Below are 17,937 nucleotides of genomic sequence, written 5' to 3' on the forward strand. Positions count from 1 at the left end.
AGAGTCCGGAGGAAGAAAAGAAAAGAATCAAGGAGCTTGGACCAGATCGAGCCACTTTACAAAATCAGCAGCAGTCACGTGATTAGGCAACTTTCCTGTGCGTGTGTTTAATGATTATCTTCATTACTGATAATAAACCCACATTGAACTAAAATTCACTGATTCATAGTAGATTTATTGCATGCTTTAACAGTTGACTTTTTCAATATTTTATCTTGGCAGTAATGATACATAATCACCTGATAAATGGTCATTTACAGTCCTGCATTACTAACAGTTTGATTTTGCCCCCCACCAACTACCACTGAATGTAATACATAGTGTTTAGTAAAATTACATCAAAATAAATAAATAAAACAATTAATTAAACCTCACCCTTACTATCCGGCTTTGACCTCCAGGCCTGATTAGAGTATGACTTATATGTTTCTGAGTAATATTGGGAGGGACAAAAGGTCTCAATGATTTATTTTTATAAAATAAATAGAATTTTCATAGAATTAAAACATTTAAAAGCAAATATATTCTGTATTGATTATTTCAAGTGCACTCCAGCAGAATTTTCAAAGCAGAAGCTGTGTGAAAAATCCTAATGTAAAAAGAAAAATCTTACATCAACATAATGTGACAGTCCTTAGGGGTGTCAAATTAGTCGTAATTGTGACATCCACAAGTATAATTTCTTTTATTATTTTCTTTAATAATTCATGTTAGGGATGACTGTATATGAGTATTTGTATGTGATATTTGTATTAGAGTAAGATGTATTTATTTATTTATGAAGTTCTATATGATATGACACTTTGTTCATTGTTTTTGGCCTGGTCCTGCCCTGACGCCCTTTTTGAAGCTTGCCTTTTGAGGTAAATCTTTTTTTTTACCTGAAGATCTGAAGCTCTTGGTTCACTGGTACCAAGATTTTTTTGATTTTTTTGCACTTTTTTTCTTTTCTCATTAAGCTGCTTCCTCTTCCCCTAGACTGGAGGATTATGTAAAATAACAGTGGAGTCAGAGAGAAGGCATCAATTCTGCAATGCTAGTAAAGTTTACTGGTTATAGTAAAGTACATTTCAGCAACAAATAAGATGCCAATGCATTATACAACAACATCTGCAATACTGGAATTTCTTGAGTTATATTAGTTTACCAGACCTGATATTAAACACAATGAGCAGTTTCAGGCTGTAGAAGATTAAAAAAATACAGATAAAGAAGCAAAACCAACAGAACAATACAGAGCAGCTTGGTGTTTCTAATTAGTTTTTAACATGACTGGGAGCTAAATGGTGAAAATATAGCAGCCCAATCTCTCCATAAGATGTTTCATAGGTGTTTCTGCAAAAATCAAAACTCACAGCTAGTCACACTGAAACCCTGTAGGATATACCAGAGAATGATATTTAATCAAACTAAAAAAAAGCTTGCTTTGTATTTAAATAATCAAAACATGTATGGTGATAATTATAGTGATAGTAAAATGAGTTACTAATGGATTCTTAAAAGTATAACAATGAAAATAGAAAATAACATTAGGTGCGTTTACACGGACACTTGTAATCCGATCGTATCAGGACTAGAAGCACAATCAGATTAAAAAAGTGTCATGTAAACATGTCAATCGGATGGAATTTGCCACATCCGATTAAAATTTCAATTGTATGGTAAGGGGTGGTTTAAACCATTTTTAGTCCGATCGAGAGGACATGTAAACACTTAATCGGATGGAATATGTTCCTGGGAAGTTCTGCGCATGTGCAATGACGCAAGAATGACATATGACGTACGGATGTTGTCATAGGTAAAATGGCGGGCGCTAAGCAAAACGGCGGGAATCCTGTTTTCGTGGACTGTGCGCATGTCAAAAGATCTACTCCAATTCTAATCATGTGTCATGTAAACGCGCATAACAATCTGATTACTTTATACCGCGTTCATGTAAACGCTGCAATCGGATTCGTCAATCTCATTGAATTCAGTCCGATCTGATTAAAAAGTGTCCATGTAAACGCACCTACTGACAATTATTATTTTGAAAAATGTAAATGATGAAGTTTGAACAGCGTTAGCGATAAAGCATTGATGCTCAGACATGGATTACACAGATGCCGGTATTTATTAGCTCAGAAATCCCTCAATTGTGTGATAATGTACAAGTTGTGGTGCTGCTTTGGGCTCCTTATTTTACTTCCTGATGACTGTAGCTGTGTAGCAGCGTTCACTATGTCAGCATTAATTATATGTACATATGATAAATCAATCAAGTAAGGCAAAGACAAAGTCAATACAGTGCTAGGTATAAACAGTCGACTATACTTTTTCATTCTAATTTAATACAATTAATTTTCAATGATAGTGAGCATGATATTTTATGATTGTTTTTATTTAGTTTTCCACTCTGTAATTTTTTTTAATCAAATTGAGAATATAGATTTTAAACAAAAAGACAGCTTTTTTAATGTCTTGCCATTTTTAAAGATAGCATAGCTTGATCGTTATATCAATCATACAGTGCTAAACTAATCCAAAATGATCTATTTTCGGTGGCACAGTTTTACTGTTGAATTGTTATTTAGCCAGAATCCAGGGTAAAGAGGCTGAGTGAATGTAGTGTGAACTCTGTGGAGGAGCTTCATCGTGTCAGAGACGCTGTAGAAAGACAAAGTTCCTGCCTTGTGATCCACATAAACTCCTATTCTAGAGGTGGTGGAGTTTATGGGGATTTTAGTTTCTTGGTTGTTGTGTAAGAATGAGCATTTACATGATTGGCACAGCAAACTCCAGGAGTTTTTGTTACGTCCAAACCGACATTCATTACCGCTTCCCTTCCTGCTGATGTTTTTATATGACACTGCTATATTAACCCCATTTTTCCCGCTCCACTCCACCTCCCAGTAACAGCATCCAGACACACTCTCACTACACAACACCTGGGAGTTACAGTTAAAGCTCTCTGGATGTTCATAACTCCTTTGAGCATAACCATAATTATAATCATCACAATCCCAAAAACTTTGTGACGGGACATCTCTGTCAGTCGCCTTTCTGTTCGAATCAGACAGTTGGATGCGTTTATTTGCTGTGTTGGGATCCAGTGTGAGTTGACAGTAATCTAATGAGGAAAAAATGAATATAAATAAAAAACCTTTGTGTTTTGGTCTTCATGTTGGTGTAACTGTTAGCTAAATATTTAATAAAAACATAATCCTATTACAAAACGATATTTTTTCTCTAGTAGGATGATGGGGGAAGGGGGATTGCCAGATTCCCTCCCACCCCCAGAACACAGCAAATTTTTTCTCTATGTCTACCGTGTGTGTTTGGAAGAAGAGACACTTACATTGTAGGAATTCCTCTCTGCTTTGGGGTGACAGGATCAAGGTTTTCTTCACTAAGAAACAGTTAAACAGGTTACAGGTACAATCATATGTTAAGACAAATTAACATAACGTTTTTTTTATTTCGAAAATGAGCTATGGAAGTATAATAGTGCCAAAATTCCTGAAAGCAAAATAGCATATTGAATCACTTGTCATAAAAAAAGAAGTTTTTCTGCTTTGCGATTTGATCTGAATGAAAAAAATCTTCAAGTATTAAAATTCAGGTTGAAAAAATGCAGGTATTTAATATTAAGTTGAAAAATTCAAGTATAAAAATACAGGTTGAAAAAATTCAGGCATTAATATTCAGGTCGACAAAATGGGCGCCTTCAAATTCAGGTCGACAAATTCAGGTCTTATCATCCGGGCGATTACAGGAAGAGAAATTGATTGCTGATTTCCTGGGCCAATGTCGCAGTGCACTTTAAAGTGTGCATCCTGCTCCCTGTGCAGTTTACTTGAATTTACTATGAGATATTTTAGTGTACTGTTTATTTTTTTTGTCTTTTTTGTGTCTTCGGCACATTGGTAGCCAATAAGTAAAGTTACGTTCTTTTTTTAGACTAATATTAGATTAAAATAACTCATACTACCCTGTTAAATAATAAAACTAATTTAACTTACCTGCTGGTCCATCGTCTTCACAGCCCGCAATCCCTGCGCACTCTCACTCAGAGCCGTTTCTCCACTGCAGGTTAATTACAAGAGCCGTGTTCCAATCGGCATGTTTTTCCCAGCATACTAAACTGGGGAGCAGGATGCACACTTTAAAGTGCACTGCGACACGGGCCAAGAAATCGGCAATCCACTGCTCTTCCTGTAATAGCCCGGATGTTAAGACCTGTATTTTTTTAACCTGAATTTGTCGACCTGAATATTAATACCTGAATTTTTTCAACTTGAATTTTAATACCTGAATTTTTTCAACCTTAACTGTAATACTTGAATTTTTTAAACCTGAATTTGTGAGGTTGAAAAATAATGAAGATTGTATTTTTTTGTAAATGTTGTAAAAAAAAAAAAATTCATTCAGATCCAACTATAAAGCAGAAAAGTTCAAACTTCTTTTTTGTGACAAGTTTTTATTCAGTTCATGTGATTCAATATGCTATTGAATATATATAGCTATATGCTATATGGAATTTTGGCAGCCAAAGACAAAATGTTTTCAACGTTGACACAAATGTTTTTAATTAGCCAAGACATTTTCAAGTCCATGGGTTGATTTTTTGATTTCCTGTTTGTATTTATTTTTTGTAGTCCTGCATTGACATTTGTACTTTTTTGTTTGTATTTAGTGTTTCTCTGCATAGTGTAGTGGTTAGAGTGTAAAGGTTTGAGTCCCAGTCATGGCACACAAACAGAATTAATGTAGGAGATGGTTATATATAAATTGAGCATTGTATCACATTGTACAAGTAATTCAGATGATGATGATGCTGTTTCCAAGTGTATTAATACATTCACTAATTTTACTTAGTTATTAGTTCTAGTTATTGTTTGAGTTATTATTTGCCTGGGTAATATATGACTTTTACTGTTACTACCACAGTCTTTCAATAAAAAAGAAATGGCATTGAATCCATCTCAGCCTACTCTTCATGACAATCATTAAAAATAGCATTGATGAAGCTTCTCTTAAAGAAAATATCCCTGGATGCTTCCATATTAAGCATTAACATACCTGCTACAAGTCTCCCTTCATAGACTAGAAAATTGAGAAAGTTGTCTACAACAAATCTAATACAACCTATAACCTTAACCATGCTGGTGAAGCCTATATACCTTCATGTGAGTTGCCATCTGTGAAGGATGGGACAAAGAGTACTGGGCTCACTACTTACTATATATCTCTGAAGAAGTCCAAATGGCATACTATGTGCTCTCAGCAACAGGTGGCCGACAACAACTACATGCAGGACTACTTTACTACTGCACTGAGCATTGGGGCCAGTCCTGCAACCTGCTAGTGGTTCCCAGAGCAAAGACCTGGCACACTCTCACTCACTGGATGTCTGCATGGGGGCCCACAACACACTGAAAAAGCTCTCTGGCCTGGCACGAACATGGAAGTCCGAGTTTTCTGTCAGCACCACCCACAGTGCCAGCGCATCGCACCCTTGAAACTGAAAGGACACCCTAACAGACCAAGGTAATCCCTTTGCATCCCATTTAATGAGTGATCTGTCAGCTGTTGCAGGTGAAGCACTTGAGGACACCCATCTACCACCCCTAGGCTGATGGCCTTGTAGAACGTTTCAACCAGATGCTTAAGCAGATGAGCCAGGGCCAGTGGTGCCTGTGTTTGCTACTCTCCCCACAGATCCCACAGGCCTAGCAGGGAGAAGAACTCACCTCCAGGCAGAGCCAAGAGATGAGCAGACAGAGCTCAGCTACCTGTGACTTCAATATTTCCTTCATGGTACACATGGACACCTCAGGTAAAGGACTGGGTGCTGTGCTGTTGCAGACCTTTGAAGGTGAAGAGTACCAGGTCCTGTATGTCAGCTGAAAGCTAACCACTGCAATAAGCTCTCCAGTGCTAATGCCAGGATGACAGTGATGACAGTGTTCTTCACTTTCACTCTTAACTCCCTCACCACCCCTTTCTCTGCTTTTTCTAAAATAAAAGAGCACTTATTTGTCCTATCTCTTCCTCCTGCATGTCTGTGTTCAGCCCCCCCCCAAGCTGGTTATACCTGGGCAGGGTGGCAACCCAATAGCTAGGCACAATCACACACTGGACAATTCTGAAATGCTATTCAGCTTACAACACGTGCCTTTAGACTTGGGGAGGAAATCAAAGTACCCAGAGGAAATCCCAGAAGCACATGGAGAACAAGCAAACCCTATACATACAGGCCAGAAGCAGAAATCAAACCCCCAACGCTTGAGGTGTGAGAAAAATGTGCAAGTCACTAAGCCACTGTGCCCCGGCATTAAAGAAGGGGTTCTTTCTTTTTAATAAACTGCTGATGAAAGTTTGTGAAACTAATACAATAAATACACATCACAGCAAAGATCACTTCACATATTTCAAAAAACCTTAAATCAGTTATGTTGTATAGATATTATTTATACAATGTGACAAAAGGATAAGCAGCGATTTACAGTGAAATAGGAGTTGAAATTGTATTTTTGCAAGAACTACTGGTTCAAGAACAAATTTATCTACTGTGATGAAAATGTCACTATAGTTGAAACCGTACAAAATGTTTCTGTTATCCTGAACATATTTGGAAACACTATAATGTTAGTTGCTCTGTCTTACCTTCACTTGATATCTTCTTAAACTGCTCTTCAAAGCATGCTTCTATCTTCACTTTCGACTCAGACACAGACTTTACTGCATCATCAAAAGAGAAGAAAGAACTGACCACGATGGTGGATAAATCTGTAGCTCCAGGAGGGGTTACGAGAGACTGAAAACTCTATATAGAGAAAAGAGAATAAATAATAATAATAATAATAATAATAATAATAATAATAATAAACAAGCATTCTTTAGTAGTCTCCTTTATAATCCTTCACTACTGTAAAGTTATTACAAGTACAATATTTTTGTTATTCCATGTAAAATTTTGGCATCTTTATGTATGTTTATGGTCTCAGTGATGTCACCTGGAGGTACTGGATGGGATCGTCAGTGTGTAAAAGCTCCTTCATCCCAGCTGCTCTCTTCTTCAGCTCTGCAATCTCCTGCTCCAGTTTCTTCATGATTTCTTCACTTTGACTCACTGCAGCTTTCTCCTGAGCTCTGATCAGTGCTGTCACCTCAGAGCATCTTTTCTCAATGGATTTGATCAGCTCAGCAAAGAGCTTCTTAGTTTCCTGAACTGCTGTCTGTGCAGAGCTCTGTTAGGAGAAAAAAGAGAGAGAGAAAGAGAGAGAGAGAGAGAGAGAGAGAGAGAGAGAGAATGAAAAAGTTATTTGACTGATTCTGAAACAGCTCTTCCAGCAGCCAGATTGCTGTTCTTCTCAATATTCACCTTGTGAGACTCCACAGCCTTTGTTAGCTCCTGAAGCTTCTGCTCTCTCTCCTGGATTTTCTGCTGGAATGTTTCCTGCACCTCAGAGAACTGTTTCTATAAATGAAGAACAGAATTTACATTGCTATAAGACATGCATTATATTTAGACACCCTACTCTCTTAGAACCTAAAGAAACTAGAGATGAGATGACATTTTAAGAGTATCTTTGTAAAAAAAGGTTTCAAATTAGGAAAACTAAAAATCCTTCATTTGAAAATACTTGAAATGAAATGCTCTGTAAAAATGCTATTTGCACAAATTGTGAAAAACAATAAAAATCAACAATAAAAAGCAATTCTTCCTTTATATTGAAAGTGTTTTTGTAAGTGAAATTACATTGTAGCAACCCAGAAAAATTTCAGTAGTAATAGTAATCATGATGCTTTTTTTTTTGCTGTTTGTGTCCATCATCGAATAATTATTTGACCCTGAATGTCTGGAATGTGGTTTTGTGAATTTATGACTGAAATAAAGCTGCTCACATCGGCGCATGCTTTCACTTTGCAAAAGGCAGCGTTTATTTAGCGAGTATATATTTGTGCTATGTTGTTTTGCTAAGCAGACGAAATATAAAATCAATAATAGTACCACAGAAAAACAACACAGCACAATGCACGTTGTCTGTGAAAGGCTGGAATGTGGTTGTGAATATGCCTTTTAGAAAATGTTGTAAAAGAATTGCATTTCAATGAAAATTAAGAAACCATGCTTTATTTTTTGTTTCTCTCAACAAAACCTGGCCTCAGTGTACCCTGTTGTTGTATGAGGAATCTGAATGCATAGGTGCAAACAGCTGAGACATCAATAGGAGTCCTGGGGAAACCTGGTGTCACGTGAGCCAGGTGTCAATAGATCTTACATATTCATGAATAGTCATTGATTATTCAGTGAAACAGAGGCTCTGCCGAAAAAAGTTACTTTTTTACTTATCAGTCTTTCTGAGTGTTATAATTTAGCTGTTTTTTTATGGGCCCACACCCAAGACTGTCATGAATTCAGTCCTGTGTTCAAAACAACCTGCCAGGTTTGTTTATTCTCCATTTTCACTGTTTTTCTGCTAGAGTTCAAAATTGTATTTTCGTGTATGTGTATTTTGACATAAGCTTAAAAGTCCTACATGAATCTAACATATTTACATCAGCCACATTATGAAAGCCCAGTTTGTGCTCTATGTAAATAAGTTGAAATGGATTAGCTACTACATTGGTAAAGATTTGACATTTACACAAATTTAAGAAGAGACCCGATTCACTGCAGGTCTTCAGAAATGCCTCAGACCCCACACATACATTCATTCACACAGAGTGGTGGTGGGTTGGGTGGAGGTGGTGGTTTAATACGAACAGGGAGAGAACATGCACAGAAACCCCAAACAGGCAATAACAGAAATGTGGACATGACCTGGGCACATGACCTGGGCTATACCACTTTATCACCCTGAAAGCAATTTTATTTAAGCTAAATCTACTTTTAAAAAAACTGTACCTGCCATTGCTTTGCCATTGTTACCTGTTTCTCAGCTTTTCCTGTTGCAGCTGATACTGTATCATGTCCTTTATGTTCATCCATGGTACACAACATGCAGATACACTGCTGGTCAGTGCGACAGTAAACCTCCAGCAGTTTGTCATGCTGAGAGCAGATCTGCTCCTGGAGTCGGCTGGAGGCTTCCACCAGCTTGTGCTTCTTAAAGGCAGGAGATTTATAGTGAGGCTGGAGATGAGTTTCACAGAAAGAGGCCAGACACACCAGGCAGGACTTGATGGCTTTGGATTTATTCTCAATGCAAAAATCACACTCCACATCTTCAGATCCAGCTGTAGACTGAGCAGGACGTGTAGCCTGGAGTCCTGTCTTCTTCAGCGTCTCCACTACTTCAGCCAGAACACTGTTTTTACTCACAGCAGGTCTTGGAGTGAAGGTTTGTCTACACTGAGGACAGCTATAGACTCCCTGCTGATCCTCCTGATCCCAGCAGCCATTAATGCAGACCATACAGAAACTGTGTCCACATAAAAGACCTACAGGATCCTTGAATAGATCCAGACAGATTGAACAGCTGAACTGATCCTGAAGTCCTAAAATATTTGCTTCTGCCATTTTACTGAAAAACAAACTCGCACACACTCACTTACAGCAGCTCACACTTCCTGGTTCAGTTTATAAAAGCCGTGTGGAAAACAGGTGTGTCGGAAAAAATAACTCATCTGATTTAATTAAAATTAATTAATTCACAATTAATGCGCATAAATTGCACAAAATAAACAACACACGACTGTTCTCAAAAACAGATAATAATCCTGCACATGAAAACCCTGAAACGAATCAGATCAAAATCTCGATTAAAGATTCAGGAACAGATAAGTTTCGTTTCTGCTAAAGTAAGATCTGAGTTGCCAGGTGTTTGTTTGTCAGAACTGAATAAAAATTAAAACTAAACCAGGCGTCAGGAAACAAAACAGTCCATTAATGAATCTTAAAATGTTTTTAAAAAGATTCTAAAACTTTGAATAAACAGTGATGTAAAAAACAACTTTAGTTTGTATAACACACAAAAAGTTTCTCGCGTTTAGGGAGAAAATGATCTGGCAACCCTGAAAAGGGTTGAATGCGCTACATTACTGTAGAGATTAAAGTGATGACATGTAGTGTTGTATCATAATGTGCTGTCCTCTGCTGGACACTAACATACATTTAAATCTCATTCACAAATCAGTTTTTTTCTTTTTCTGTGACCTTTTAGTCTTTTACACAAAACTAGCTGTAAGTGACTGTGTTCTACCCAAATAATTAGACTACATGAGGAAGAACCTCTGACAGAAACCCAACAGTGAGGAGACTTAAACTTCAAAAAATTAAATCTATGAGCAAACCTTTAATTTAGCCTTGGCAAAATACATTATTGAATGTTTTTGGGTCAGAATAACACAAAATACATTATTGAATGTTTTTGGGTCAGAATAACACAAAATACATTTGCTGAATCAACGGCTTTAATTACTTGAAAAAATATCACAAAACTGGAGGATAAAATTTTATAGGTGAAAAGATTATCTTCAGATGGTCTTCTGATTCACTTGGTGACTTTTCCTAACATAAAAAAAATGCTTAAAACTTTCATGAGTGATGAACACCACCAGTAGGAAGCTTTCTTTTTTATTGTTACGTTTACGATTCCACAATTTGCACACGCAAGAAAAGAAATTGTCATAAATTTATGAGACAAAAAGATAGATAGATGAGAGAGAGAGAGAGAGACAGAGTGCTGTAGAATGAGAGTATTTGTTGATCTTCAGGTTTCTCACCTTTGCCAGCTTATGAATGAGGAAAAAGGGAAAAGAGTAAAGTGGATGAACTAGAGCTGTAATAAAATCTAGCATTAAATAAAATCTCCAAATAAAATCAAAGACAGAGATTGTCTTCCTGAGGACCTGATTAAAAAAAAGTAGATCTCTATCTGAAAGTCATCAGTCTTATTCAATAAAACAGTCAAAAGGAGAACCTCAAGAGGAGGTTTTAACAAGATAAATGCTCCAAAAACGTCATAATCAAACAAAAATTATTCCAGCATATGTAATCTTTATTGTTTTTTTGTCTTTTTTTTCATTTATAAACATTTTAAAACATTTCAAAAGTAACGGACTGTAACACAAGCTGTAAGGTTAATTTGTTTTATATTAATTATACATATACAGTGTGAGGTAAATTTGGGCATCCATAAGGTGTGTAAATAAATGACTAGTGTGCAGGAGACTGAAGCTGATTCATTATTTGTGCTCAAATCACTGCTTGTCTTGTGTTTTACGAATCAGACACTGATTTTTTTTTCTCATCCTGGGTGCTCAAATTGTATTGTAATTGTAATAGCAGGTCTTACAGCAGGTCAGTAGTCCAGAGAAATTCATATAGTGACCATACCACAGAAGTTAAAATATAAGAAGAAAAAGCAGATTTATTATTTAACATAAAGAGTATTCAGAGGCAGTCAGAAGTAAAGTTGTAACTTAAAGAGGGACAAAAAAAGGGAAAGCCTGGTGAGGAAACAGCTGTTTATAGCCTTATGTAATCACTGTAATATTCATCTTACAGGGTTTTAGCTTCCAAACATATCTATTTTAGACAGCATAGCTTTAGAGTTGAACTGGAATTGATTGTGAACCCTGGATACAAAGGCTGAGTGAAAGTGCACTTGATTGTGTGGAGGAGCTTCATCGTGTCGGAGATGCCGTAGAAAGATAGAAATCCTGCCTCGTGATCCACAAACACACCTATTCTAGAGGGGGTGGAGTTTATGGCAATAATGGTTTGTTGGTTGTTGTGTAAGAATAAGCAATAAAGTGATTTGAACAGAAAACTCCAGGACTTATCATTACGTCCAAACTGACATTCATTACCGCTTCCTTTCCTGCTGATGTCTTTATATGACACTGCTATATTAACCTCTTCATACCCGCTCCACTCCACCTCCCAGTAACAGTATCCAGACACACTCTCACTACACAACACCTGGGAATAATATTCAAAACTCCCAGATGAATTAGAATATGACCTTGATTGAGATTTGGTCACAACTGTGTTCCCCTCAGACAGACGGAGGTAGGAATTTGCTGTATCAGGATCCAATGTGAACTGACTGAAATCTGATGGAGGAAAAAAAAATCATTAACATTTCACGAAGGAAATTCTAGAAATGAAAAACAAATCCATACAATCATCTATACAACATTATTAAATATACAGGTGCATCTAAAAAAAATAATAAAAAAAACAAAACAAAAAAAACCACAGTGTAATGTAATGTGTAATGTAAAGTGTAATGGAAGCCCAGGTTCCTTTGATAATGGCCTTGACAATACTCCATAGGTTTTCTATAGGGTTCAGGTCAGTTGAGTTGGCTGGCCAGTCAAGCACAGTAATACCACAGTCTGCAAACTAGTTTTGAGTGGTTTTGGCTCTATGGTCAGAGGCCAAGTCCTGCTGGAAAAGGAAATCAGCATCTCCATAAAGCTTGTCAGCAGATGGAAGCATGAAGTGCATTGACTTTGGTTATAATAAAACACAGTGGACCAACACCAGCAGATGACATGGCAACCCAAATCATCACTGACTGTGGACACTTCTCAATGGACTTCACACAGCCTGGATTCTGTGCCTCTCCTCTCTTTCTCCAGACTCTGGGACCTTGATTTCCAAATGAAATGCAAAATTTACTTTCATCTGAAAAGAGGACTTTGGACCACTGAGTAATGCTCCAGTTCTTCTTCTCCTTAGGCCAGGTAAGATGCTTCTGACATTGTCTATGGTTCAGCAGTGGCTTGACACTAGGAATGCCACACTTGTAGCCCATTTCCTGTCTGTAGTGGTTCTCCATGCACTGACTCCAGCCTCAGTCCACTCCTTGTGAAGCTCCCCCAAGTTCTTGAATCGGCTTTGCTTGGCTACAGTAATCCCTGTTGCTTATGTATCTTTTCCTACCACACTGCTCACATTTAGACTACAGTACCAGTTACAATACAGAAAAGCACAGCATCAGAATCCACTATAAAACTGGGATTATGAAGGTACTGCGAGTCCAAATGGGATCCATTAAGCAGCAATTCATTCTAATGACTAGGTTTCTCGCCTACCATGCAGAAGGCGCGGGTTCAATTCCCAGCCAGTGCCCAAACCCCAGCCACTGGATGCAGTGCCGGTCCCAAGCCCGGATAAAATGGGAGGGTTTCATCAGGAGGGCATCCAGCATAAAACCTGTGCCAAGTTGTTGTGCGGAACACTTGGTCCACTGTGGTGACCCCTCACACACATAGGGAGCAGCCGAAAGATCAACATCATCATCATTGGAGAACGATTGTTTAAGAATGACAAAAAATGTGTGCACTGAACAAATGACCCCTGAAGAGGTATAGATGTCAATAAACAGTGCAACTTGCTCTTTTGGTCTGCAAGCAGGGTTGCCAGGTTATGCCAATTAACATTCACGCAGAGTAGACATTTATCCTGCAAATCAGTAAATTTGTTTCCCTCAAAAAGTCAGAGAAAATGCTTTTTAACATTTTGTTTGTACTTGGACTTGAAATTGAAAAACTTTCTCTGCTCTTGGAGAGGGAATTTTGATGAAACCTGGCAACTCTCTCCCCATGATTTCATGACAACCTTTTTTTAGTCACAAAATTAACGTAAAAACATCACAATCTCTAGCTTTTTTTGATTGATCTGAATGGATCCCTTAATGAAGCTGATCAGCCTTTAACAAAAGTATTCCTAGTTTGAAGAACCCTGTGTGTGTGTGTGTGTGTGTGTTTGTGTGTGCGCTTAGGGAAGACACTTACATTGTAAAAACTCTTCTCTGCTTTTAGGAGGAATAACTCGAACTTTCTTCACTAGATAAACACAGTTACAGGCACACGGTTAATCACAAACAGGCCACTGAACAGAAACTGTAGTTTTTAACGGAATTTTTTAGTCAAAGATGATTTGTTTTTTCAACAAATACACTCATTTTTACATCCAATGTAGACGTGGTCATTTCAAGTCATCCCAGTGAATTTATATACAACCTGAGCCAGTGAGTTTCTGTAAAGCTATAGCTTACCTTGACATGACATCTTCTCAGTCTCCTCTTTGCAGTAGTTCTCTAGCTCCTTTCTCAGTTTAGATCTCACAGATATTATTATATTTTATCTTCAAATGTGTGGAGAGGAAAGGTTTCAGTGGTGTCTGCATGTCTAAGAGGAGCTGAGACAGACTGGAAGTTCTACACAGAGACAGAGAATCAAAGAGAAACCCAAGCTTTGCATGTCATGGAATACTGATTGTACACATTCAAATACAAATGTTTGTAGTTTTGTGTGTCAATAGATCTTAGACCTTATATAGTAATTGCTGTCACACGTTGAACTGAGAATTATAATTAAGAACAGAAATTTTGTATGATGGTAATTGTGGTAATAAAATCGTAGCATGCACTAAGATAGCTTATCAGTGATCTGATGTTTCTTAAACTCATCAGGTTTCATAACCTCAACTGATCCAAAGCCATCGAGACTCTAAGCAGACCCCATGATGAACAGTAATGCAGTTGTCCTTAAATTTGATACTCTTTATGTACTCTTCAGTGGGAGCAGTGGTGGCTTAAGGGATTAAAGCTTAGGGCTGTTGAACAGATGATCATGGATCAAGCCACAGCACTGCCAAGCTGCCACATGAGCCCTAGATCAAGGCCCTTTACCCTCTCTACTCCAAGGGCACCACGCCATGGCTGACTCTGTGCCCCAACCCGAATCTCTAAAGCTGGGATATGCAAAGAAAACCATTCTACTTTTCTGCAATGTAATGCGTGGCAATAACAAAAAGCTCTTCTACTTCAAACAGTTCTTGATATTTGGTGTGCTTCCTCTTATTCACTTCTTCACTGTGGTCAACTCTATCATTGCAAGTAGTTTTGAAGGCTGTAACGGGAAGATGCTGCACTCCAGGCTTGGTCAAGGGGCAGTGCACTCGAGCTGAGCTGCCCTGATGAAAGAGGATTGTACACCCTCTAATGTCTTTGCTTTGATGTAGAGCAATGACTCAGATTAACAGTGGTGTGGTAACCCATGATGCAGTATAAATTCATAAGAACATGATGTAAAGTCTTAATGGGTATTAACCTATACATCTATGCTGGCAAGGTCTAACTAGAGCACAAGCAGATCTCATTTCTCTCCCCTGCTTCTTGACCAGCTGTGTAATTAATCCTGTGTGATTTGGTGGTATCCCCTCCCTCTGAACCACTGTCTCAAAATGGGCATTCACGAGGAGAAAATTTCAAACATAACCACACAATGAGAGTGAATGATGCTATCTTGTCTTTGTAGGTCATTTTCTAGGTCATAGCTTAAAGCACATCATCATGAAATATTAACTTGTCATATTTTTTAAAGTCATACTGTTCATATGGAGTTGCACACACAATATAAACAAGCTTCTTCATTTGAATGGGCTTGTATAATTTGTTTAAAAAATTAGATGCACATTTTGGCCAGTGAGCATGTACCCTAAGTGATTACGGTCTTAGTGACTCTACCTGGAGAAAATAAATGGGATCCTCGACATGTGAAAACTCCTCCATCTCAGCATTCCTTCTCTTCAGCTCCGCAATCTCCTGCTCCAGTTGCTTCATGATTTCTTCAGCTCGACTCACTGCAGCTTTCTCCTGAGCTCTGATCAGTGCTGTGACCTCAGAGCATCTTCTCTCAAGTGTTTTGATTATATCAGTAAAGATCTTCTCACTTTCCTGCACTGCTGTTTGAGCAGAGAGCTGTTAGGAGACCAGAAGAGAGAGAAAATGTTTCTTACTCATATTTTCCTGGAAGCCCAGAAATGTGACTGTGATTAGGTTTCTGTACGAAGAGTCTGACTGATAATGAAACAGCTCTTCCAGCATCCAGATGTTGTTGTTCCTGAAACTCACCTTGTGAGACTCCCCAGCTTTTGTTAGCTCCTGAAGCTCCTTCTCTCTTTGCTGGATTCTTTGCTGGTATTTTCCCTGCACATCCAGCAGCAGCTTCTGTGCAGCAACAAGGCAAATATTTCAGCAGTGTACAGACTACAGGTATTTTCAATCTGAATTATTATCTGTAAATAAACTATATATTTTAAAATAGACTAAACTGAAACACGTATTATGAACAGCACTATTGATTGTTGTCCAACGTAATCTCGCAATGCTGGAGAAAACGGAGGAGCCTTGTTTCGAATATGATTGCACTCTCACCTCCTTCCTATGTCCTAAAAAATAATTATTTGATGGTTTCCAGAAATAAAGATGAAAAGTTGTTGCAAATTAACCATAAAAACATAAACTTAACAAAACCTGCTGTTTATAACATCCAGTAGAAGGCGATTGTTTCTTATCGGTCCCCATAATTCAACTGGCCACTTTTTTTTTTTTTACCTGTTCCATTACACATTGATGAGTTTATGGTGTCAGTACTGACCCTTGAATCAATCGTGCTCATGATGACTATGGCCTTTCCAAATGCTATTTTTTATACCCAAACATGACTGCATTAAAATGATTTATTTTCAAACGTTTTTAATAATTTCAAGTCTTAAACAAGTTAGAAAAAAATACGCCATTAGGTTAAGAAACCTTAACAAAGGACAAATTTCATTTCCATTTAAGTGAATTTCTGCATTTCAGTTGCATTTCACATATTCTCCTAACTTCGAAGTTTGAAACTGATGCAGCAGATGGTTGGATTTTGTATGTAAGAACATTTTTTGTTCAGCCGTAACATTTTAACATCTGTCGAGATGCTTTTATAAATATTTACCGACCTCACTACTAATGCTACCTCTGATTAGTTGTAGAAAAGAGCCGTAAGATATTGTTACCTGTTTCTCAGCTCGTCCTGCTGAAGCTGATACTGTATCATGTTTTTTATGTTTATCCATCATACACAACATGCAGATACACTGCTGGTCAGTGCGACAGTAAACCTCCAGCAGTTTGTCATGCTGAGAGCAGATCTGCTCCTGGAGTCGTCTGGAGTCTTCCACCAGCTTGTGCTTCTTAAAGGCAGGAGATTTATAGTGAGGCTGGAGATGAGTTTCACAGAAAGAGGCCAGACACACCAGGCAGGACTTGATGGCTTTGGATTTATTCTCAATGCAAAAATCACACTCCACATCTTCAGATCCAGCTGTAGACTGAGCAGGACGTGTAGCTTGGAGTCCTGTCTTCTTCAGCGTCTCCACTACTTCAGCCAGCATGGTGTTTTTACTCACAGCAGGTCTTGGAGTGAAGGTTTGTCTACACTGAGGACAGCTATAGACTCCCTGATGATCCTCCTGATCCCAGCAGCCATTAATGCAGACCATACAGAAACTGTGTCCACAGAGAAGAGTTACTGGATCCTTGAGTAGATCCAGACAGATTGAACAGCTGAAATGATCCTGAACAACAGATATATTGGCTTGTGCCATTTTACTGAAAAGCAAACACTCCAGTCAGTAACAGCAGCTCACACTTCCTGGTTCAGTTTGTAAAAGCCGTGTGGAAGACAGGTGTGTGTAAAGAAAAGGAAAAAGGCATGAAAAGATACACACGTGCTACACACTCGGACTGAACAGAGGAGGATTCACTTCACTTTCGTTTCCGCAAAAGTAAAAGCAGAGTTGCCAGATACACATGAAAGACGCGTCTAAATCTGCTTAGAAAAACAAAACAAAAAACGAAAAAAAAAAAATCAATAAACTACTTGTTTCAAAACTTTCATTTTTAATCTCTCAAATCCTGTTTTAGACAGCAATGAACCTTAATCAAATACTTGCCGATACAGTGGGATATTCACTGATTCATAGTAGATTTATTGCATGCTTTAACAGTTGACTTTTTCAATATTTTATCTTAGCAGTAATGATACGTAATCACCTGATAAATGGTTATGAGGGCATTAAGCCTTTATTATCGCCACACATTCATTACAGCACAGTGGAATTCTTCTCTTGGCATATCCCAGCTTGAGGAACTTGGGGTCAGAGCA

At 37.9% G+C, this 17,937-nt stretch overlaps 1 protein-coding gene and 1 pseudogene across 1 annotated transcript; both read right to left on the minus strand.

Moving 5' to 3' along the window:
* Window positions 1-299: 299 nt before the first annotated feature.
* LOC131355822 (E3 ubiquitin/ISG15 ligase TRIM25-like) lies at window positions 300-9,529 on the minus strand. The gene is made up of 6 exons (XM_058394337.1): window positions 8,918-9,529; window positions 7,367-7,462; window positions 6,999-7,232; window positions 6,649-6,808; window positions 3,338-3,388; window positions 300-3,109 (listed from the first exon to the last, which is right to left on the minus strand). The coding sequence occupies exons 1-6, from the start codon at window positions 9,506-9,508 to the stop codon at window positions 2,532-2,534; spliced, it is 1,710 nt and encodes a 569-aa protein (XP_058250320.1). The 5' UTR covers window positions 9,509-9,529; the 3' UTR covers window positions 300-2,531.
* A 1,173-nt stretch (window positions 9,530-10,702) lies between these two features.
* LOC131355821 (E3 ubiquitin/ISG15 ligase TRIM25-like) lies at window positions 10,703-17,865 on the minus strand (annotated as a pseudogene).
* Window positions 17,866-17,937: the final 72 nt, after the last annotated feature.

The sequence above is a fragment of the Hemibagrus wyckioides genome, linkage group LG07, assembly GCF_019097595.1.
Source record: "Hemibagrus wyckioides isolate EC202008001 linkage group LG07, SWU_Hwy_1.0, whole genome shotgun sequence".
Taxonomy (NCBI): Eukaryota; Metazoa; Chordata; class Actinopteri; order Siluriformes; family Bagridae; genus Hemibagrus; species Hemibagrus wyckioides.